We start from the raw sequence: 22,443 nt of genomic DNA, 5'->3' as shown, positions 1-22,443 counted from the left end.
GATTATTCAAATCATTCAGTGAATTTTTTTACATCATTTTAACTGAGAGAAGTTGGTTTCCCACTACATTTCCCGTGCTTTCCCTAACTTCTGGAAAAATGTTTAATGTCAAAGTACATGTGAGGATAAACTTAGAAAAGGCAGATTAGGCAAAAATGCACCTGAAGTACTTCATATAGGAACTGTGAGCCATGGCCTTAACTTGGGAAAAATAGAATTTACAAAGGCTGGGGAGTCTCTTCTGGTGATAGTGCTGAGCTGTGGTGTACATGTCATGCTAAAATAAACAGGTTGTACAGACAAATTTGAAAAGACAAAGCACTTTTTTTCTGTTGATTGTATCTTTCAGAAAATTTCCCTTCAGGAAGTAGTACTAGAGTCAGTGAAGCCTCTTATTTAAAACTGCAAACATAATGCAGGTTAGCAGCATTTTCCTATTCCTACTCTCCCCCCATCCCTCCCCAGTTGTGTTCATTGCTTTTTTGGGCACTTGCTGAAAACGTAATTGCTAGGAAGTCCCATTCATTTTCTTATCTTTGAGTGGTTTCCCGATGACTGGGGTCACCCTGACACTGGTGGCTTGGTGTCAGGAAATTTAGGTGGAAATAATCCTTAGCTGAAGATGCTGGTTTCTGCCCTTATGCTTTAAGGCACCTACTGCCATTCACCCTGGCCAAGGCTGAGGCCTAAGAGCCTTTGCCACTGAGAAGAACCAGAGCTGGGATATTCTGGGCTCCGTCCTTTTCTGTGCAGATATCCAGACTCCTCAGCAGGCAGTGTTAGAGGTGTGTGATGTAATGTGAGGGGCTCAGCTGCACCATCTTCAGGGCCAAAGGCCCTGGTCCATCAGCCAGCCCCAGGCCCTGTCTACACAAGCCAGCTCTGCTTACACCCCTCCCTTATCAACTTCTCCTTACCCCTGCAAAATAAAGGGAGTCCTGTACTCTGGAAGACAGCGAAGACAGCATGCAACGTTTTTAGGCTCATTTAAGCATTTGTCAAAGAGAAACATCCTGTAACTTTCTGTCATGTGGTGGTTTAAAGAATCTTCCTCTGAAATTGTGCTTTGGTCATGTTTGCTGAGAAGGGTCAGCCCATCACTGCTGATTGCAATGATTTAAATAATTGCAAGTCCAGCTTCTGCTTGTGGACTCCTACCAAGAATTCAAGGTATCCCTTGACTTGCTTACAAAGAAACAGGGCCCTAGAAATTCCTTCCCTCAGGGCTTGTATGGCTACAGAAGCAGCAAGGCATGGTTTGTGCAACCTCAGGACTCTTGCTGATCAGGCCACCCTTCTGGCTTTCCACTGTCACTCCCACTGAGAAGCAGGGTTCCTGGGGCTGCCAAGCTGCAGGGCTGTTGTCACACCAAAGAAAAGAACTTCAGGAAGAACTCAGAGCAGGACAGGCCAAGCTCACCATCCACACTAAATCTCTGTGCCACTTAGGTTCCATTTTCCCATTTGCAGACACTGCCTTGAACAATCAGAACATAACACACTGAGCAGAGAACTCATTCATCTGGTAAGAGATGGGCCTTTGCTTTATTATGAAGTAAAATTGACTTGGGGAAGATTCTGTCTTTGAACAGCCAGTTAGGTTACCTGGTAGAGAAAGCTGTAAAAGTTCTCTTTGAAGCTTGTCAATTTTGGGTAGATTAGGTGGTAGCAATGGGTACCTTCAATCAAAGTAGTCCCCATCAGTGCTGACCTTGCCAGAGATGGAGAGCAAGCCATATTCCCCAGGCAGAGCTGCAGCTATTCCAGAGAATCTGCAACTTGTGCAACTTTTCCCACAGCCCATGCACAAAGAATATCACAACTTTATTTTCACTTTTCAAGCATAAAATACATCAAAATGTAACTGTGTGGTATTCATTTAAATTATTTCAAATTATGGTGATTCCTAAGCCCAGGTACAGAAATATATAGAAAGGTAAGAAGTTTAAAAGTGTCACAGTTTTAGACTGGCTAAAATTTTTAGAAATCTTCAACAGAATATGATATGAAGGAACTACATTTTCAGACACCTACCCTGAGCTCTATCAAGTCAGGCAGTGTATAATGTATCAAGCTAGGTTATCTATAGTATGTAATTACTTGGCATTCTAATGAACATAGGAGCCTAGAGAGCTGACACTGCATTTCATGATCTCAGAGCACTGGTCAATGTTCTTCTTTATCCTGTAGAATGTTTCCACATACTCAGAACGGCCCAGAAGTTCAACAAAATCTTCATCGTGAGTTATCACCAGAAGCTGAAAGTTGCGTTGGTGTAAGCGGCTCTTTATTATCCTACAATTTTACAGATAATTTAACAGATATTACTGACTGTGCATTTACCTAAATCCCATGCTAGCATCAGAGAATTTGCAAATAAACAGCACAAAGATATTTCATTATTGATAATGAATGACATGAACCATTGAGTAATCTGATTACTGACTCCTTTTTACCCACATTAAAAAAACCCTCAAATTATGTAAGAAATACCTTTTTTTTTCCAAGATAGAGAGGGAATCTAAAATGTGCCAGCTTAAAGTATAATTCACTACTGCCAAATGGGTATTGAAAAATACCCATTGTTAAGCACCACAAGGAGAGCTCACTTACTCCACCAGGGCATGTGCCAGGGACTCGATGTTTTCTCGGTCAAGGTTGGTTGTGGGCTCGTCCAGAGCCAGAATGCCACAGTTGAGACAGAATGTTTCTGCTAGAGCAAGACGAATGATTAGAGAAGCAAGCACCTGAGGGAAAGGAAAAAACACAAAAAAATATCAAGCTTCAAACTGTTTAAAGAGGATCCGCACATAACAACCTGTTTTTAATGCCATTACAAATCATGATGGACGTTTACAGAACAATGTGTTGACAGTTCACAAAATGACAGTAACTAATTACTGAAAAACTACATTGAAACTTCTACTTTGAATTCAAAGATTGACTCTACAAAGATGCACTCAAAATTCAGGAGACAGTGGAAGTAAGGACTCTAATCTGAGGTAAAGATGCTGTGACACTGCCATTCACATTACTGCTACACTCTACTTGAGCCCACCCCACTGCAGCAGGTGGAAATTCGTCTGCATATTACTACATGTTTGAGGTACTGAACTCCTGACTTCTTACTCAAATGGAAGACAGTAGGATTTACCACCTTCTATGTTAGTTTTTCATCAACATGCATAATCGCATCTACAAGATCCTCTGAACTACTAAAAATTATAGAACACACAATGGAAACTGCTGTCAAAAATATTTTCCAATTATCATGACTGCTGGCATCACATTTCGTGATTAAAGAAGAATTCTCAGAATTTCAGCTAAGGAACTTGTTCAAGTTTCACTCTCATTTACATAGGACTCCAACGCAACATCCTTAACTACTCTAGGAGAGGACACATTTAATAGAACAGACAGGTGGAAACAACCCTCAGCATGTGTGAGTGTGAGTAAATGTGATGAACCTCTGCCCACAGGTATTGTCACAGCTGGTGTGTCATCAGGCCACTTGGCCAGTGTGTGTTGCTGAAGCTGAATGGGCAGACCACATTGCTGCAGGCTGACAGCACAGGAGGAAATGCAAAGTATGGCTAGGTGTGATACTGGTGACATGAACTGAAAGGTTATAGTCAGCAGCAGGTAAAAGCAGCATTAACTTGGAGGAAGAGAGGTCCAATCAACTTAGAAGTAGATGCAGTGGCAAAAAGACCAAGGGCTCAGAAAGAAAAAAAAAAGGGAAGCAAACCAATAGAGCTGCAGTTGAGGTAACCTCAGTGATAACTAGGAAGAGACAAAATGGGAGGGAGGACCTGAACTTGAGGATAGAGGGAAGTCAAACCCTTCACTCCTGCAAGGCATAAACCTAGTGCCCAAAGCAGGGTTCAGATGTTGAGTCCTATATCGTGTAACATGCAGACAGAGCGAAGAGAAGTTGTACACAATAATAAATTAGAGTTGGAGCTGCCTGTTCTTTGGTCACTTGAGTCCTCTGCATTCACTTGAGTCAGTTTTCAGAATCCCTGTTATTGTGCACTGAAGATAAAGAGCCGTTACCTTTTGCCCAGCACTACATCTTCCTCGCATATCCAGTGCTGTATCTCCCTTCACCATTACTACCCTGTAATTGTAATTTCGTCTTTTGTCAGTGGCTGAGACATTTTCATCTGCATCAGAGCGAATTTCTATATATTCAATATCTGAAAATGGGAAGGAGATAGTTCAAACATTATCAAAATTCTTGAAAAATATCATAGGATTAGTGGGAGCTGAGACGTATAATATGTAGTAACAATAAAAATTCCGTTCAGAACTCCCGCTGATAGATCCATCTTGGAAATTGACTTTTCCAAATTGGAAGGAATGAACTCATGCACAGTCCTGTGTCAAAGAAACCTAACCTTTGGACAGGTTTGGACACAGAAAAGTGAAAATTAACTCTACTTGCAAGTTACTATATAATGTGCAATTAAAAAATTATAGTGCTGAAGAACAGATCAAGCCTTTAGAATGGAACAAGATATTTCCCATCTTTCGAACAAACACTCTTCCATATGCAGTGCTCAATATCAAATGGATACATATGGGTAGAATTTAAAAAAATTATTACATACCTTGTCCTCTGTAAATGCTTCGCCACAGGTCCCGAATTATTTTATTAATTTCTTCCATTTTCATGCTATGAAATGTCATTATTGCTCTAAAAAACAGCAAAAAATGTAAACTGTTAGAGATGCAACCATGGACTGCTATGGACTATTAGGGACTTTAAGGCAGGTGGCAGCTCCCTTTCCATTCCCTTAATACTTTTACTAAAAATATAGAAAATACTAGTTTATTTTGGACAGAGAAGTACCTAGAGAGTAACAACACGCCACTACATAAATAATTCTATGCTCACAAACAGCTCAGTTTTAAGAAGTAGGAAAGCAATGACAACAAATATATTTGCAGTCACTCAATGGAGAATGACTTTACCTGAGTTTTTAAAAGATTCATGATTTATGTGTGAGCTTTATTTTCAGCCTGACACCAAGTAGATAAATCTGATGTTAAGCTTTCCAGAACAAGAGTGTTACTTTTTGGCACAGTCTGCCAACAGGGCAAACAACAGCAGGAAAGGAGAACCTGAAGTCTCCTCAGAGCACAGAATTCTTATTGAGAATATAATTTGTAGTTACCCAAACAGGCATTATCACAAGATCTATTTTGCTGTTCAGCAGCAACAGTAACACATGATATCACTAATAATTTTTAATTCCATTTCTCTGGTTAACATAGTAGCATGACTTTAGTTCATTAAAAGATAGAATCTTACAAAACATTCAGAGAAGGACATTCCTAACTTGGCTTTTTACAGAAAAGCTACTCTATAATGAAAAAAATGCCCACTTTATGACAATGTCTTCTTTCAAAAAATGTGGTGGAAATAAAATATCCTTCTGAATGGACTTCTACATATGCTTTTTCTACCTTTGCTCTTCCACCTGTTCTGGGGAACACTGAGGTATCAACCCTAATAGGTTTTATTAAGCAAAAATGAAGTGTTTTCAACTATTTACTTAACCCTAAGAATGCATTCCTCATCACTATTTATCATAAATCTCTAAACAGAGTCAATAAAGATCATCTGATAGCATGGAACACCCAAAATGTTAGTTTTCCCAGCTGCAGATACAGCTTTGGCCATTAGAGTTAACATTTTGTCTCGCTGATTTTTCAGACGATTACTGCTAAGTGACGCTTATCTATTTTTCTTGAAATTACAAGACTGTTTTCCTGTTTAGCCTTAAATAGAAACAATAGATGATTTGATACCATACAAAAAAATTCTAAAAAGGAAGTTCTTGGAGTGCATTTCCATTACAACTGAAAGGGAAGACTTATACACACTCTGAACAACTTAGACCTTCACACAATAAATTTTGGATTAGCTTACATTCTAATATTATGTTTATTTAATGTTATTATCAAAACACCTTAGAACTGGGTTCCTCTAAAACGTCCTTTCAACTTGGAAAGTTCTCATTTATTTTGTTTCTCTTCTTGACCATTATGCTGTATCCTCAACCACATAATTACTCTTCTGTGCTCCTTTTTCTAGCACTAGGAAACCCTTCTAAACAGAAGCCCAAAAGTCCATACTTTATTCAAGACATGGGTGTATTGAGAATTGGCCAAAATGTTTCTTCCTCTTTTTTTATTCTTAATATTTATCTTTCTGCCACTGAGCACCAGTTTTTTATTTCCTGAAATGTATCCACTGATTCCAAAATCCTCTCCCACTGTCCATCCAGTTGTTCACTGCTATTCCATCATTATAACCAAACAAACAGGGTTTTTAGGGAACCACATGTTTTATTTTGTATATGGTTATCAATTTTGAGATGCATTTTTTGCCCAGTCAGTGCAAGACTAGCAAACAAGCTTCCAGAGGAAACAGAAACAAGAACAAACTTGCAACACTCTCCATCAAATGCCAGACCTGCTTCTTAAGATCTTACTTTCTTTAATAAAAGCACAAAACCACCCACACTAGAAAAGGGAAAAAAAACCCCTTTATATTTTAATATTCTTTAGAAGACAATTATTTACCTGAGAAAATGCCATGGCAAACCTGGCATATCTTAATAATGTTCAGATATTACCAGAAGATAGTAAAAATATATTGCTATATAAATGGAAGCAGAAGGGCTCAGGTTAAAAATAAAGGATTTAAACATCAATTTCAACTGTCCTTATCTCTCTCCTATTGCTACACTGCAAATTTAAGTCCTAACATGTACAACCAAAACTCCAAGTAAGTCTTTCAGAGAATTGGGAATATAAATATCAGATTTATCTATGACTGTATTAAATTCCAATTATTACCATCAATGCTTTTAATATATGTACATTAGAGACATTAACTTACAAATTTCCTACATCACACCAATCAATCCTTTGCAATTTCCAGTACAGTTTCATTAATTTACTTAGGAAGTTATACCTTGTTATGCTTTCTTAATATTTAAATGCCAGAATTTATAAAGAGAAATTATATATCTCAAGGAATAATTTCAATTTACTCTAAGTTAACATGGAAGCCTGAAACTGAAAGCTGCTTTTAAATCAAGGTTATCAACACTAATAAAGATGCAAATATTTAAGAATCACCCTTATTTGACAATACTTACTTATCAAGAGCCTTGTAATAAAGGTCCAGATCTTTGTTCACCAGCTCTGTTGTTCTCATGACAATCATCATGTCCCTGTATTTTTCTTCTGCATCTTTGAATTGTGGCTCTCTGAGCTCCTTTCTAAAGCGAACAATCTCCTCTTCAAACCCACGCTGGCGGCCAAGTGCAACGTGATGGTTCCTTTTCAGAGATTCTATTTTCTCTTCCAAATGTTTTTGTTCACTGTGAAACCATAATTGATACACAAGTATTTTGGATTTATTTGTTCTAGTGTTTCAGTTTTTTAATCAGGATTCTAATTTTGAGTTTATGTTAGACAACAGCTCATTGTATCGTATCTATAAAGTCCACCACAGTTAAAATTATAGTACTAATGCCACTGTAATGACAACATTATTGAAATAAAAATAGTTTTAAGCTTGTTAAGAACATATTCTAATCATTATTCTGAGTGGGAGAAGAAAGTTGTCAAGTTCAAATGATAAAGTGCTATATATAGAAACAAAAAAAATTAATTTTATAGATGGATGCTGAGCAAAATAAGATTTATTATTGCACAAGCTCTAGCATACTAAATAAATATCACACATTCAAGAACCAGCAAAGGGGTAATTACTTTTCAAAAGTTATCTAAGCAATTATTACTAAACTACTGAAGTAAACATAAAATTTGCTGCTGGGAACTAAGTGAGCAGACTGAAAATAATAACTAAATACTCTCATTCAGAAGCACGAATGAATTAAATGTGGATTTCTCAGTAAACATCATGAAGAGGACTGGACTGGAACAGGTATGAGCAGATATCTCTATTTCTAGCCTGAAGCACTGTATAATTTCACTGAGTCATTTTCACTGTTGTCAAAGGGATATGAAACAAACACAGGTGTGAAGGAGGAAGTGGTCTGCATGAATGGGGGGAAAAGAGGACCAGGACATACTAAAACACAGTGACTACAACATTCAGATGTTTAATGAATTCTTGTGCAAAGCACACCATTCTGTTTTGAAGGTGCTTACTTTTTCATCTGGGGAACTTTCATTTCTCCCATCTGCTTCATAAGTTGTTTTATATTGTCTTCAACTTCTTTTAGCTCTTCATTCCGCTTCCTCAAAGTGAGATTATCCTCCAACCACCTTTCCTGTATCTAGCTCCAAAGAAATAAATTGTATAATGTTTCAGGATGTTGGTTATTAATTACAATGTATCAGTTCTGCTCAACTCTGAAACATGCTGCAAGCATAAAATAATTGACAACAACAAAAATTATCACAGTGAGAACTTACCTTGTCCTAGAAATAGAATAAAATGGAAATCAGCAGTATTATTTCATCCTTTAATCTGCAATAACACTTAGCAGTGTTTACTGTCACAAGTGAACACTAGAGTGATTATTTTTGAGAATATTAATCCATGTTTCAACCAGGACAATTAGTTTTAACTAAGGATGAGATTAAACCAAGCCCCCTAATCACAGTTCTACAAGAGTAGGCAGTAACTGAAGGGGTAGAATGGGGAAAAACGTATTTCCTATAAGGAATATAAACAATATTTGAAACATATACACAGGAATTTAAAGTACATGATAAATCTGGAGTAGCAAGCAACTTTTGGTACCTGCAGTTTGTACTTTAGTTATAAAGGCAGGTATCCTCCACATAAAGATACTCCTGAAAATGCTGACTACCATCCCACCAGACTTAACTCTTACAAATGCCTTAAGATGATAGAGATAAATGGGTTTTAAATTTGCACATACAAATCTCAAGACTATTTTCAGCCTAATGCATGTATAGCAGCTATCCTGACTCACAACTGATCAAATAGATCAAGAGAAAGCTAATTTAACACCATTACAGACATAGGCAGACAAACCAAAACTAGGACTTGTTTCAACTATGTCAAGTATACTTTAAACAATACATCCACCTTTTGAGTGTCAATATCTTGTCGGGTCATTTCCATCTCTTTACTTATCTTTTCCTTCTGTTTCTCACAGGCAGCCAAACGAGAATTTACTTCATCAAGTTCAGACTCCTTTTGCTAAAGAAATATTAAGAAAATGGTATATGATTTAAAACCAAAAGTACTTTTGATGCTAACTTTTTATTGACTGGTTTTTATATTACCTTTTTATATTCTTCTTTCCCTTGTTGAATATAGTTTTCAATTTCTTTCATGTACTTGTTTATATCTTTAATTTTCTCATTTATGCCATTCATCTGCAGAGAAAAGATTTCAAATGAAATACGGTCTTATGTCCAAGAACAGATATGCTCTGTGTCAGATACTGGATAACACTACTGCCAAAATACAAGTCCTTATTGTAACTCCCTTTAGCTTCCTAATAAAGTCTTCAGCTTCTAAAATCCCAGTACTTCTTATAAGCATGAAAATGTTTCCCAAAATGAATGAGGGCCACTTAACTTGGGAAGAACCAGTGTGTCTCTTGGCAAGAATGGGTGATGGTCATCCTTGCTGCTCCTCTTGGGTCTATTAGGAAGGGCCTTTAAATGCCATCAACCACTAAATATCATCAAATGTCCCAAGAAGTCTTTTTTAAGACTGCCAAAAGTTAATTACAATTGAGTTCACGTCCTGACTGACACGTTCCTTTTCTTCCCTAAACAATTTATCAATCTAAAGCACCTCCTGGAGTCACTGATGTTTTCTAAAAGGAAACTCAGTACCACAGCTTCCATCCATGCCTGAAAAACAGTATCTAATCCTATTTCACAGCTATGCTGAGAGAAAACAAACCTTCTCTTGTGTTTCTTTATTACTTGCAGTCCTTTTATTCACTAGTTCCTCCTTCTCCTGCTGCAATTTCTCTAACGTTGAATGCAAAGGAAGTACCTGTTCTTTTGCTTCCTGAAAAGTAGTTGGAAAAAGTAGCTTTTATTTTTTCATTCTGGTAAAGATCAATAATTTTTGAAGCAGTAAAAAAGTAATGTGGTTACTCATTTCTCTATTGTGTGTATTAAAAAAAGAAAATGTGAAAATACATATTTAAAAAGTTCTGGAAATTCCCAAAGATACACAACAGCAGCACAGGACAAACATTTAAAAGTCCATCCCATAATCTAGTACTAGAGACAATATAAAGTATGACAAGATTATTATTTTTTATTTCAAGGCCAGCAAAGCTAAGCATTAGACAATTAAAGAGAAATTCTCACCTTGATCTCTCTGCATAAGGACTGAACCTCAGTGGTTAACTCCACAGTCTGCTCCTCCAGCTGCCGGCGCCGCTGCATGCGGCTGACAATCTGCAGCTTCTCTGCTTTGAGTTCATTAACTGCACTCTTCAACTGCTGAATCTGGCTTTGCTGGTCCTGCTTGAGTTTTTGATTTAACTCAATTTTACCAGTAACTGCAGATGAAAACAGAGTCAATCTGTTATTAAAACCATTATTGTAATCCTTGGAGATGAAAATTTATCTCTAAATTAAGCTGGTATGACTCCAAAAACCAGCAACAATGAACTAGGAGAATTCAGTTATTTGAGAACATAAAATAAGTAAACTAAAACTTTAATGGCAAGAATTTTGGAACGTTACTTTTAGTATAAAAATTAAATAACAGGTTTGTAGGACCTACCTGTATCCCACAAGTGTTTCTTCTCTTGTTTTTCTTGGCTTACTTGTAGCACAGTTCTACTTAAATCGACACCTAGCAGCTTAGCCTCCTGCTGAGCAATTTTTCGTTCAACATCCCTAATATCAGTCTGAAAGTATGAGGAAAAGTACCATTACTACTGTGATTAAAAATGTATTTTTTCACCTTTGTCACGTAGGAACAAGACCAGGGCTTGAGGAACAAGAGCTTCAAATTTACCTTCTCTTGTAGAGCAATGTCACATCATTAGCAGTAGGGTTATGTCAGCTGCTAGGAACTGGAATTCCTAATTGTGGGTGCAATCAGTCAATAAGGATGCACAGGCCTTTAACATCCCCAGCCCACTCCAGGACAGTTCCATGTGCAATCTGTCCCTGCAACACTGGAATTGTTGGAGCCTCAGGAGCTGCTGACATCTCCACCTTGTGAAATGCTCTCAGTCCTTTGCCTGGCCCCAGGTTCCCTAATTGCTCCTCTGAAGGTTCTCAGTCAAGCGAAGACATTATGTTGGTAATAAAGGCATGAAGACTGCCCAAAACAGTCTCCTACGCCAGAATAATTAAAAGTGCAGGATTCCTCTTTCCCTTTACCATATATTCAGATGGCACAGAACCAGGAAACACACGTGAGATGCTGGGAATACGATGACCTATCATTACTATGAGGACCAAAACCACTTTGGTGTACCTGTGGTTGTGCTCAGTTCTAGATTACACCTTTTTTCAGTTCATATAGCACAGAATTGAATCAGAACTCAAGGGACTCTGTGGTCCTCAAAAAAAAACCAAAAAACTTTTGTAAATTGAAATTTTATTAGTACAAGATGACCTATGTTATACTGTCTTTGGAAGTATTTTAAAATAAGGACCTCAAAGTTTTGTCATATTACTGAGTAACCACATATTTAAATGCAAGTGAATATCATTCTATATATTAAAAAAAGTTACCAAAGCATACCTGATACCTTTCCATCAGACTTATATCCTGTAAACATGCTTTGGCACCTTCTTCCTCAGACAAAGCTGTCTGGAGGAGTGATTCCTGTTCTTCTATCTCACCCTTCAGGCCTGTTAAATCTCTGTTTGCATTCTGGATCTTGCTCCTCAGGTCTGGAATTTCCTTATCTTGGAGTTCAATTACAGTTTGCCTTAAATAAAAGATAAATGCCTAAAATTTCCTTGGTCAGAAACAGCAGCATAAATTGAAGATGTTCAAGATCACAAAATCTGTGATATATTTAGTAGGGGAAGACTAAATTTAGCTAAAATAGTATCACCTTAACCTTGCTCACATTTAAATAAGCTTATGTTACAGATCCAGCTAAGAGAATATATCCCTCATTTTAGGTGAGATTACACAAACAAGCAAACAAAATCTCTTTTGGTTTTTAACTTCATTACAGGAAGTTAAGGAGAAGGTACAAAGCATTAAACAAGAGTGCCCTCTTGTGAAGGAAAGCTCTACGCTCACTCTCAAATTATCTCAAAATATTTATCCCGACAACGACATTTTGAAATTAATTAACCAGCCCTAGAATGAAGCTTCCTTGATGTCTTCATGGTTTTTTATAATCAAACCCCACACATTTGAAAGAAAACAGCCTGTAACCAGATGGTTTCCTAAGTACTTTACCGCAGTGGTTTAAGACTCATCATTTCATCACGTTTTTTCTCTTTTCTTTTAAGCTCAGACTCTGTTGACTTCAGTTTGTCTGGGGCAAGGCGCAGTTTAGACTGCAGATCACTAATGACATCTTGCAGCTCAGCTTCTGTCTGAAAAGCTCTTTGGCAAACTGGACAACAAGACTGGTTCTCCTCTGTCAGTTGTGTAATGAACTGTGAATAAATTGCAGTGGCTCCAGCAAGCACAGCTGGGTGAAAAATAAACAGAAGACTTATGTTGAATAAACAGTGCATAATCAGCTAAATTAGTATTTCAGGGAAAAAAGTAAAGCTATATATGACTTTACCTCGCTGTTTGGAATTTTTTTCAATTTCATCTTGAAGTTTGTTCAGGTCACTGTCAAAATCTTGACTTCCACAAACATCAAAAAGTTTTGCTTCATGAAAGGACAACTGGGCTTCTTTTTTTTTTAGCTCATTACTGGCGTAAGTTTTATCATATTCTACTGATGCCAGTCGCTTGCTGAAATATTAATGCAGAAACATTTTTATTACCCAAAGATTTAGACTGTTTAAGCAAAACCAAAAACCATGGAAAGCTAATCTGAAATTGGAATTACATTGGAAACTATTCACCTGTTCTTCACTGATTCTCAGGAAATTTATAGTGTGAACTTTTTATTCATCCAAGTACAGTGTGTTTACTTTTAAATCCCTTTTGTTTTCTAGATGATTACTGATGAGAAACTTCCTACTCTAACTAATTGTTTTACATAATCAAATGAAACCAGGAACAGGTAACCACACATGAATTGGGGATATAGTCACTAACCACTCTTGTAAGAAAATCAGAAGACCAGCAATTTCCAGCCCCAGGCACATTCATTCAGCTAGAATTAGTACAAACAACTAAGGATGTTCCAGATCACTATTTTGCTACTTGCTTTTAGTACTGCCTTTGACACACTACAAATACTGTGATTTTATTAACTAGCACAAACTGTATTAACTCTGTATCACAGGAACTCTGCAGGATGTTTTCTCTGATTTTGCAGACACCTAAATAAACACTAATGAATTAAAGTAAGAAATATTTTGAATATATTAAACTCTCCAACATTTAAATTTGTAATTACATAAAAACTTGTGGAGAAATAATTGTTTAAATTAATACCTACTTCAGATTAGCAAGAGCATCCCTTGTCTGATTAATCTTTTTATTTTTACCATGAAGCCAGTCCTCAAGTTGTTTTTTATTGGGAAAGTATCCCAGCAATGATGTTAGTTCGTCCGAATGTCTTGACTTTACTTTTCTAATCTGATCTTCTTTCTCTGCCTAGGGAAATAAAGCATTTCAAATGAAATTTTCCTATCTTCAGGTTTATAATTATCAATGCATTTATTAAGCTAATAGCTTCTATGAAGTCAGACAGAAGCTCTACATCTGATTATTGATAAACACCTGAAAAATACACAAATATTGGAGGGACTGTATCAGTTTCATGTCCCTCTCTTATGAGATATTGATAAAAACATTACTTTGTCTTTCCTCAGCATCTCCATTTGGGTAATTGTTGTGGTGTGTAGATTCAACTGCTCCATCTCTTGATCCAACTTCCTAAGAGCTTTGTCCAGGTTTATTTTCTCACTTTGCAGAGTCTGTACTTCCTGTTCCAGTGTTTCTACATTACTGCTCCTCTCAGCCTTCTCCAGCTCATATTCCTATACAAAAAATAAAATCCCAGAAGACACTAATAATTACAAAAATCAATAAAGTTCTAGCTAAAGGAAACAGATGAAACCTCTTCAGCTGCCTGGCAGCAGCATCAGTTGCTGTTACAGGAATGATACAAGATTTGTAAATAATACATGCAAAAGGACAAAGGCTGTGACATTGGTGTGGGGCAAGGAAAGCCCCAAGCAGATACTGGATGCTGTCCTGGAATGCAGTACTGCCCCATAATGGTCATGCTTTTAGCAGAAGCTCACTCATACTTAGTTTGATTTTCTGTATTTTAGTATCTACTGTATATTAAATTTTGGTATTACCCTAGTGAGGAGGCTATAAAAACATTGTCAAGCAGAATTCATATACTGCTAACAAACATAAAGTATTTTGCTACAAAGGCATAAGCAGCTGTTCAGCTGGAACATAAAACACTTGTAACTTTACTTCATCAGATCAAACACTTATAATCAACTAGTCCAGGCAAGTTATCTCCAATAATGTAGGTAGCGTGGAACTTTCAATTCAAAGTTTCTTGCCCAATAATTTGAGAGTAACAAATCTCCTAATTGCCAGCTGTGCTATTACCCTGTTTACAACTCACCTAGCAGAAGCAGCACATTCTATGTGTGGCCTGTACAAAAACAAGGTAGTGAACAGACCCTGCCCTAAAGGGATGCACTATCTGAACAGACAAAGCATACAGGGTATCAAAAGGGCAGAAACACATCTGAAAGAGTAAACATCAAGGGGGTGGGGTGGTTTATGGGTTTTGGTATATTTTTGTAATGATAAAGTCACAAGTTTTTATTTCAAGCTTCTATAATTTTTTCAATTACACACAAACTTACCATCTTGCCAATCTCCTCATCCAACTCACTAATCCTGTCTGAAAACCCCTCCAACTGCTGCAATTCACATTTTACATTCTTCAGCTCTGCTTGCTTCTTATTTTGGATGTCTGATTTCAGGTCAATGGTTCTTTCTAATCCAGTTTTCTTGTCTCTTATTTCATCTACCTGTTTTTGCTTCATTGCTTCTTTCTGTGCAAATTCTCTCTGAAAGAAGATCAACAATAATACAGTCATTATTTTTTCACAGGAAAATATTTTAAAATACTTTTTCACACTAGTGTGCCAATATTCATCACAGTAAGACATTGAAATACTGAGAAAACTACAACTTGTCCAAAATTATCTGCTGAAATGTTTTTAATTCAAAAATACAAATGCATTATACCAGTAACATTTTGTGACAGCAACTCCATTTTGAACATGACTTCAACAAACAGCTGTTTATTTTTAAACCAGCCACCCACAGTAATTCTTCCTCAGGTTTCTGAGCTTATCAGTGATCCACCTGCATGAGGACTGCTAGAAGAATCTGACAAACTGCCTGTTCAATAGCCTTGATGACCACTCCTAATTCCAAAACTCATTTCCATGGAAAGATGCAGATGACACACAAGCAAGAATTCTAGAAAAAAATCAGCTTCAGTTACCCCCCACCAACGCTTTCTCCCAGCACCATAAAGACCCGTATGGACCAATAAAACACCAATGGACCATAAAACTTACTCTACTTATCAACAAAATTCTTACCATCATACGATTTGCAGCTTCTGTATCTCTCTCCTGTCTGTCCTTCACCAACCCACGAAATCTGGCAATGTTCCTTTCAGTGAAAGGTGCTCGCTCAAACCCCTCTAATTCCAGCTGTGCTGCCAGAGACTGAATTAAGGAATCCCTCATCACAATGTGCTCTTGGTGACGATCTGCCTGCAGTTGAAGACGACCTCCACAAAAAGAAAAAGTGACATAAATGTTCAAAAACTGAGGCAGAAGACATGCTTAGGATTCAAAACCAGTTAAAAGCCTTTGAAATCTTGAAGTATTTTTCAACAACACAAAAAGCTATGGAATAAAAACAAGCTGTAGGTAGAGATTGCTATTTCAGGTAACTAATTTTTTATTAATTAAATAAATCAGTAATGCAAAAGCAAGCCCCTAAAATCACTAAAAATATTATTCTGATAAAAAAACAAAGCCTGAACATATTTTATACAAACATATATTCTGTGACTCAACTACTATAGCTTTGCTTAAATTCCTACAATCCATCAAGGACTGTGTATCCAAAAAGGAAACACCAATACTTGCAAGACTCTCACACCCCACTGTGCAGCTGAACCTAAATTAATACACATTTTAGAAATTTTGTCCAATTCAGATCACTTCAATTATCAGTAGGCCCATTTCAGATCTTGATAACATTAGAAAACATACAAGACTATAAATGAAGTCTAAAATACCTTGTTCAATAAGCAGCTCTGATTTCTCACTGTTAAATCTCTGGCATTCTTTAGTGGCTCTATCTAAATCACGCTTACAGTCCAACAACCTCTTCTCCTTCTCCTTCACTATTCTCTGGTGGTTCTGGTGTCTATCCCTTAGTTGCTCATCTGTTCCTTGAAAAACCTGTGCACCACATACAAATTTGTAAGTCAGTTACAGATGTTTTAAAAATGTATAGTTTTAACCACAACAGAATTAAAGGAATTAAGACCCCACATGCACAATTTCTGTAAGACATACAGGAGGAAAATCTGCAGCAAACAAAAGTGGAAAAGTGTTTTTCTTAGATTGATAAAATAAAATAATCAAAGCTTTTTGTCATAAAGGCAACCTTTTCCATCTTCTGTTGCAAATCTTGATTATCTTTTTCCATCTGCCGCTTCCTGCTCTCAAGGGCCTTCACATCATTGTCCAACCTCATTACTTTTGTGAGATTCTGTTCAACTACTGCCAGAGAGCTCTGCAAAAGTATGTGATAAGTAAAACATCTCATCAGTTCATGAACCCCATAATCAATTATTTTAAGTGAAAAACCTCCAGTTTCACTAAATATGTTTTTAAAATAGGGAACATTAAGTTCTAATTAATGCTTAAAATGCATTAACTAATGCTTAAAATGCTTTTAGATGCTTAAAAATGGTTTTCAATAGCTCAGAATGGTTTTAGTTATCAGCTAAATTTCAGAGAGATTTTAAATTGACAAAAACCCAAACTATATTAATTCTGCTCTTAACCCTTCAATGACTGTTTACAGATTAGAGCAGCGTCTGCCAGGTGAGTTGAGGTATGCTTGATTCTGCTGCAGGGCAAATGATTAGATACAAAAGTGCAAGATTTTAAAAAAGAAATTCATCCAACTTTAACTTCTTTTACTGTTTTGCATTAAAATATTAACATAATCCTCATGGAAATTACCTTTAGAGGCTCAAGCTGATTCTCAATTGATATTACATTCTCCTTAGAAGCAGCCAGTTGAGCCTCTCTGTTGCTGAGATGATCCTGGATTTCCTGTGCTTTCTCTTTATTCTGTTTTAGATATTTCAGTTCTGTCTGACACTCTTTTACTTTCAAGCTTTGTTTCAGTCGTACCTGACGCAGAGCTTCGAGTGCTTTGATATACCTTCAACAAAAGAAAAACTTCAGCTCCTTTGGCAATACAGCAATACTGATGTATGAAATACTGTCTTAGACATTTTTATTAACATTTCTGTTATGAGAAGACATTTTTTACTTAGTTTTTATTTAATTACAATAAAGGGAAAAACCTTGTTGCTGAAAAGATCTCATCAAATTTTTGCTTCAGGGCCTTCCCTTCACTTAACGGCCAGTTGGATTCTTCTTGGTGACAGAAAATGACATTGTTAAGCACAGACTTGGAAACACCAAGGGCACTGATCATCTCCCGATCTATTTCAGCACACTTGGAACTCAGACTGACTTTCTCACCATGCCTATGGAGATAAAGAAAATCCCCAAAGAAGTTACTGGCAAGTTCTTCAAAAAGCAAACTGCATTTTCACAGTATAACCTCATTTTAACATATCCATTCCAAAATTTAACAATTAACAATTTTTAAGTACAAAATTACCATTCTTAACAAAGGGATTTAACACTGCCAATTTTTGAAGTCAGGCTGTTTCACATATTAGAATCTGAGGAACCACCAGAGGGGGCAGGAGAGCTCGAGTTAAAGGAATATACTTAGGCAGTGGAGACGGGAGTTAACACGGGCCAAAACTTATCTGAAACTGAAAATGGTACTAAAGGAAGTAAAGCCTACACACTCCACACAATGATACTTTCAAACTGTATCCTAAAATCACGGAATCATGGAATGATTTAGGTTGAAAATGCTCATCTCATTCCCTCTGCCATGAGCAAGGATGCTACTCACAGAACCAGGTTGCTCCAATCACCATCCACTCTGGATGGAAGCCTTGAACACTTCCAGAAATGGGGAAGCCACAGCTTCTCTGGACAAACTGTGCCAGTGCCTCACCACCCTTATTACTAATAAAATTTTCAAATATATGCAACCTAACAGATACATGCATTTCTTAACACAATGGCTATCAGATGTGGGATTTTTCAATAATGTAACAGATAAAGTAATGCAACTACATACCTTTATAATCTAAAAGCACTAGTAGCTAGGAATACATTATGTAATTTTCTCTTATCTGATGCATAAAAACATACCAAATTAAAACCTATCTTCATGCCAAAGTAAGAAGAAACACTTGACAACTTACTTTGTTCTAGTAATGACAGATTCCAGTGTTTTAAATTCTGGAGCCTTGCCTTTCTGGGTACAGACCATGGAGCGCTGGACAGCTACAAGCTCCCCATTGACATCTCGAAACTGTAACCTTATCTGAGCTCTAACGTCAGTTTCATTTGCAACCTTTGGTAGAAGCAAAAAAAAAAAAACAGAGTGAGGGAAATTCTTCTCAAGGTCCAATGGAATATGTGCCTCTCCAGCTGTGGGATATGTTCTAATCATCCCCCAGCCCTCTGCTTTTCCTCATTTCAGATAAAGGCTGTCTACAACTTGAGTATCCCTGTTTTATTCACAGCCTGAGTGCAGTGGAGTATTTTATCTAGAAGTAAACACACATCTAGTCACTATACCTTACCTTTGGATCATGAACAAATGTTTTTCCTTTGGTGCCTGGAGGAAAATCACCAGTGGATATGTACTTAAGACATTCAATGATAGTCTAAGAAAACAGAAGTATATAAAGACAAATTTAGAGTAACCAAGATGGAGTACAGGCAAATCCACAGTAACAGCCCAAACATTTACAAATGAGTAAGGTATGTAAAGAGAGAGAAATAACATTTTAATTTTTGAGTACCATGAAAACATAGTAATTTTTTCTAATAACACTAAACAACACAATATTTCTAGCAAACAACATGATTTTTCCAATATTAATACCTTTCTGTAGAAATTATTATTCACATGTTCTTCCAGGCCTTCCAGACCTCTTTACAGCTCAAATCCAAACATAAAGTGAGCCTTACCGTTTTTCCTGCACCATTTGGTCCCACCAAAATAGTTAATGGATTAAAGAAAGTGATAATTTGTTTGTCTTTATCTTCTACCCCAAAACTCCTCACTCCGAGGATACTCATTTTTTCAATCCTTGACATTTTTGCTGAACAACTTCTGTTCCAAAGTCAGAGGTGTAAACACAGTAAATCCTGTAAAACAGAGCTTTGTGAAAAATACAGTAGGCAGAAATCACAATAGATTACTGAAAGCTGACTAAACACCTATACAAGCACAACATATGATGAATACATTTTAAAAAACAGCTTAGGTTCTTGTTACTGCTCAAGGTACAAAACATATGAAGGCAAAACCTTGTTTCAAACTGAGAAATGAAGCAACTCCAAGCTAAGTGCCACAGTATGTATCATGAAATCAAACACAATGGCCCCAAATAACCCTTTATTCCACTTCACAAACACTGCACGTGCCTTCAGAACGCCCCAAACACAAGAGAAGCCCGAATATTTTTTCCCTTTGTTAACCCACTGTTGTATGGCAACACCCGACACTGTGCAAGCTTTGCCAGCGCCCGTTTCTCACAGGTTCCTCCAGCACCACCTTGTCCTAATCCCTGGTGTGAAGAAGACTCGAGCCCTCCCACGCCATGAGGCAGGCACAGACCACTGTGCTGTGCATGGCTGGGAGCTGGCCCGGGCACTGAAGGGGTCTGGGGGAGGCAACTCCGACCCCAAGGCCCCTCACCGACCCACTAAAAACACTCCTGTGTGGTGTGTGTGTGTGTGGTTGCGTACTCCGGGGGTGTTCCACGGGGCCCACGGCTCGGGCTCGGCCCTCCCACGGCTCCTGCGGGGGTGCCCGGCGGGGCTCGACCCGGGAAAGGGCATTTCCGACCGGGGAAGAGGCGCCAGCGGGGCTTTCCCGCCCGAAGCTCCGCAGGGCGCCGGGGGCGGGCGTTTTCTGAGGAGATGCCCTGGGGCGGCCCCTCCCCTACCCGCCGCCCGAGAGTACCCGAGCTGAGCCCGCCGCGGTACCACGCCCCCGGCCCGGCAGCCCCCTTATCCCTCATGCCTACGGTCACCTCCACCTGCCGCCGCTGCCAGCCCGCTCCTGCCGAGCCGTGCCCCGGCAGCCCCCGCGGCCGCTCCGCCCCGACAGCTCCCGCTCCGCCCCGGCCATGGCGGGCCCGCTCCGCCCCGACAGCTCCCGCTCCGCCCCGGCCATGGCGAGCCCGCTTCACCCCGACGGCTCCCGCTCCGCCCCGGCCATGGCGAGCCCGCTTCGCCTCGCCAGCCCCCGCTCCGCCCCGGCCACGGCGGCTTCGTCCGGGCCGCCTCGGGTCGGGGGCAGGCAAGGGTGCTCTTGAGGCGCCTGTAGCGCGTGCGGTGTCGTCTAAGGGCTCAGAAAGGAGCGACGGAGTTTTGAGGCGGTATTGTGGTTTAAACCCAGCTGAAAATCACAAAATCACAGAACCAGCTGAGCTGGAAGAGTGGGTCATCGAGTCCAGCTCCTGTGCACACCATTCCTGAGTCATACCATCTGCCCGAGAGCCTCGTCCAAACGCCTCTTCAGCACTGTCGGTGCTGTGACCACTTCCCTGGGGAGCCAGTTCAGTGCCCAACCACCCTCTCTCTGGGTGAAGAGCCTTTTCCTGATATCCAGCCTAAACCTCTCCTGACAGAACTTCAGGCCATTCCCTCAAGTCCCATCACTGGTCACCACAGAGAAAAGATTGGTATCTGCCGCTGTACCCTGCTGCAAGATCTCCCCTCAGTCTCATCTAGGCTGAACAGACCAAGTACCCTCAGCTGCTCCTCATACGGCTTCTTTTCCAGACCCTTCCCCATCCCCATTGTCCTCCCTTGGACACTCTCTAATAGCTTTAATGTCTGTTTTACACTGTTGTGATGAGGCACAACACAGCCACTGGCTGCCCCCCTCCAACTGCGGTGGAATGAGGAGAAGACTCAACTCTAAAACTTACAGGTTGAGGTAATAGCAGTTTAATAGAAAACATAGTAAAATACAATAATAATAATGGTAAATAATAATTATGAAAACAAATAGGAAAAAAAACCAAATAACTGATGCCCAATAAAATTACTCACTGCCTGCTGACCAATGTCAGACCCTTTCTAGGTAACTCTCCCAGTTTATCTACTGGACATAATGTTCCATGGTGTGGAATATCCCTTTGGGCAGTTTGGGTCACCTGTCCTGGTTGTGGTCCTTCACTGTTTCTTTTCTGTACCTCCTAACTGGCAGACCATAAGACACCAAAAATAAATCCTTGACTTAGGATACAACAACCAAAACATCAGTATACTATCAGCATTATTCTCATTCTGAATCCAAAACACAACATTGTACCAAATACTGAGAAGAAATTAACTCCACCTCAGCTGAAACCAAGACAGGCAGCTTTAGGGACTGCAGGAAAGTTCCAGATGATCGGGGGTAGGAAAGGGGATCACTCCCCTTGGGTGGTTAAGTTCATTTCTCTCTAGGGCCAACAGAGCTCCTTGCCCCCTTGTACCAATCTTCTACAACTTCCTCCTCTTTGCTCCCTATCCCCTATTCATTATCCAGTTAGAAGAAAGTCCAAGCCAGAGGACTGTCCCTTCCTCCTGCTTCTCTGGAGCTTTGTTATCCTACACCTGAGGACCAAGAGTCCCTCCAGAACTGAACATAGGGTCAGGCTGCACGTGCCATGCACACCCTTACCTTGACCCATCAGCCCCTGGACAGCTGGGAGCCATTTCAGGTTCACTGTATGAGTCAACAGCATTGGGAATCTAATTTATCTACACTTTCAGCCAACTCCAAAATTGATTAATAACTTGCCAGCATATTTTAGTGCTTACGGTATTTTCTCCACAAGGGAAACAACACAAGTCGTTCTTGTGTCAGATCAAGTTCATGGTTAGGTA

General features: G+C 38.9%; 1 protein-coding gene across 3 annotated transcripts; it reads right to left on the bottom strand.

Annotated features, from left to right (window-relative positions):
- Window positions 1-1,521: 1,521 nt before the first annotated feature.
- On the bottom strand, window positions 1,522-20,659 carry RAD50 (RAD50 double strand break repair protein). 3 transcript variants are annotated; one of them, XM_005523482.3, is made up of 26 exons: window positions 20,595-20,659; window positions 19,525-19,704; window positions 19,134-19,217; window positions 18,750-18,901; window positions 17,763-17,948; window positions 17,413-17,617; window positions 16,829-16,957; window positions 16,455-16,620; window positions 15,745-15,938; window positions 14,995-15,201; window positions 13,957-14,139; window positions 13,596-13,753; window positions 12,765-12,940; window positions 12,428-12,665; window positions 11,753-11,942; window positions 10,778-10,904; window positions 10,357-10,550; window positions 9,938-10,048; window positions 9,307-9,399; window positions 9,107-9,220; window positions 8,197-8,324; window positions 7,176-7,400; window positions 4,614-4,699; window positions 4,057-4,199; window positions 2,614-2,747; window positions 1,522-2,295 (listed from the first exon to the last, which is right to left on the bottom strand). In XM_005523482.3, exons 2-26 carry the CDS (start codon window positions 19,651-19,653, stop codon window positions 2,109-2,111), a joined length of 3,939 nt encoding a protein of 1,312 aa, XP_005523539.2. In that variant the 5' UTR covers window positions 19,654-19,704; window positions 20,595-20,659; the 3' UTR covers window positions 1,522-2,108. The 3 variants fall into 3 exon arrangements, with proteins under 3 accessions (XP_005523539.2, XP_087919843.1, XP_087919842.1); XM_088063717.1 differs by having other exon boundaries at window positions 20,601-20,621; XM_088063716.1 differs by lacking the exon at window positions 20,595-20,659 and adding an exon at window positions 20,308-20,449.
- Window positions 20,660-22,443: the final 1,784 nt, after the last annotated feature.

The sequence above is a fragment of the Pseudopodoces humilis genome, chromosome 17, assembly GCF_049639895.1.
Source record: "Pseudopodoces humilis isolate 2021_Gansu_Grassland_sample_001 chromosome 17, ASM4963989v1, whole genome shotgun sequence".
In the NCBI taxonomy this organism is placed as follows: Eukaryota; Metazoa; Chordata; class Aves; order Passeriformes; family Paridae; genus Pseudopodoces; species Pseudopodoces humilis.
Note: the sequence above shows the minus strand (reverse complement) of the source record. Positions and strands in the feature narration are given on the sequence as shown.

Coding starts and splice junctions, on each gene's coding strand:
- RAD50 (XM_005523482.3), bottom strand. CDS start 19,653: ATGTCAAGGATTGAAAAAATGAGTATCCTCGGAGTGAGGAGTTTTGGG. Junction 17,949..18,749: donor TCTGTCATTACTAGAACAAA/GTAAGTTGTCAA, acceptor TTATCTCCATAG/GCATGGTGAGAAAGTCAGTC. Junction 17,618..17,762: donor GAGATCTTTTCAGCAACAAG/GTTTTTCCCTTT, acceptor CTTTTGTTGAAG/GTATATCAAAGCACTCGAAG.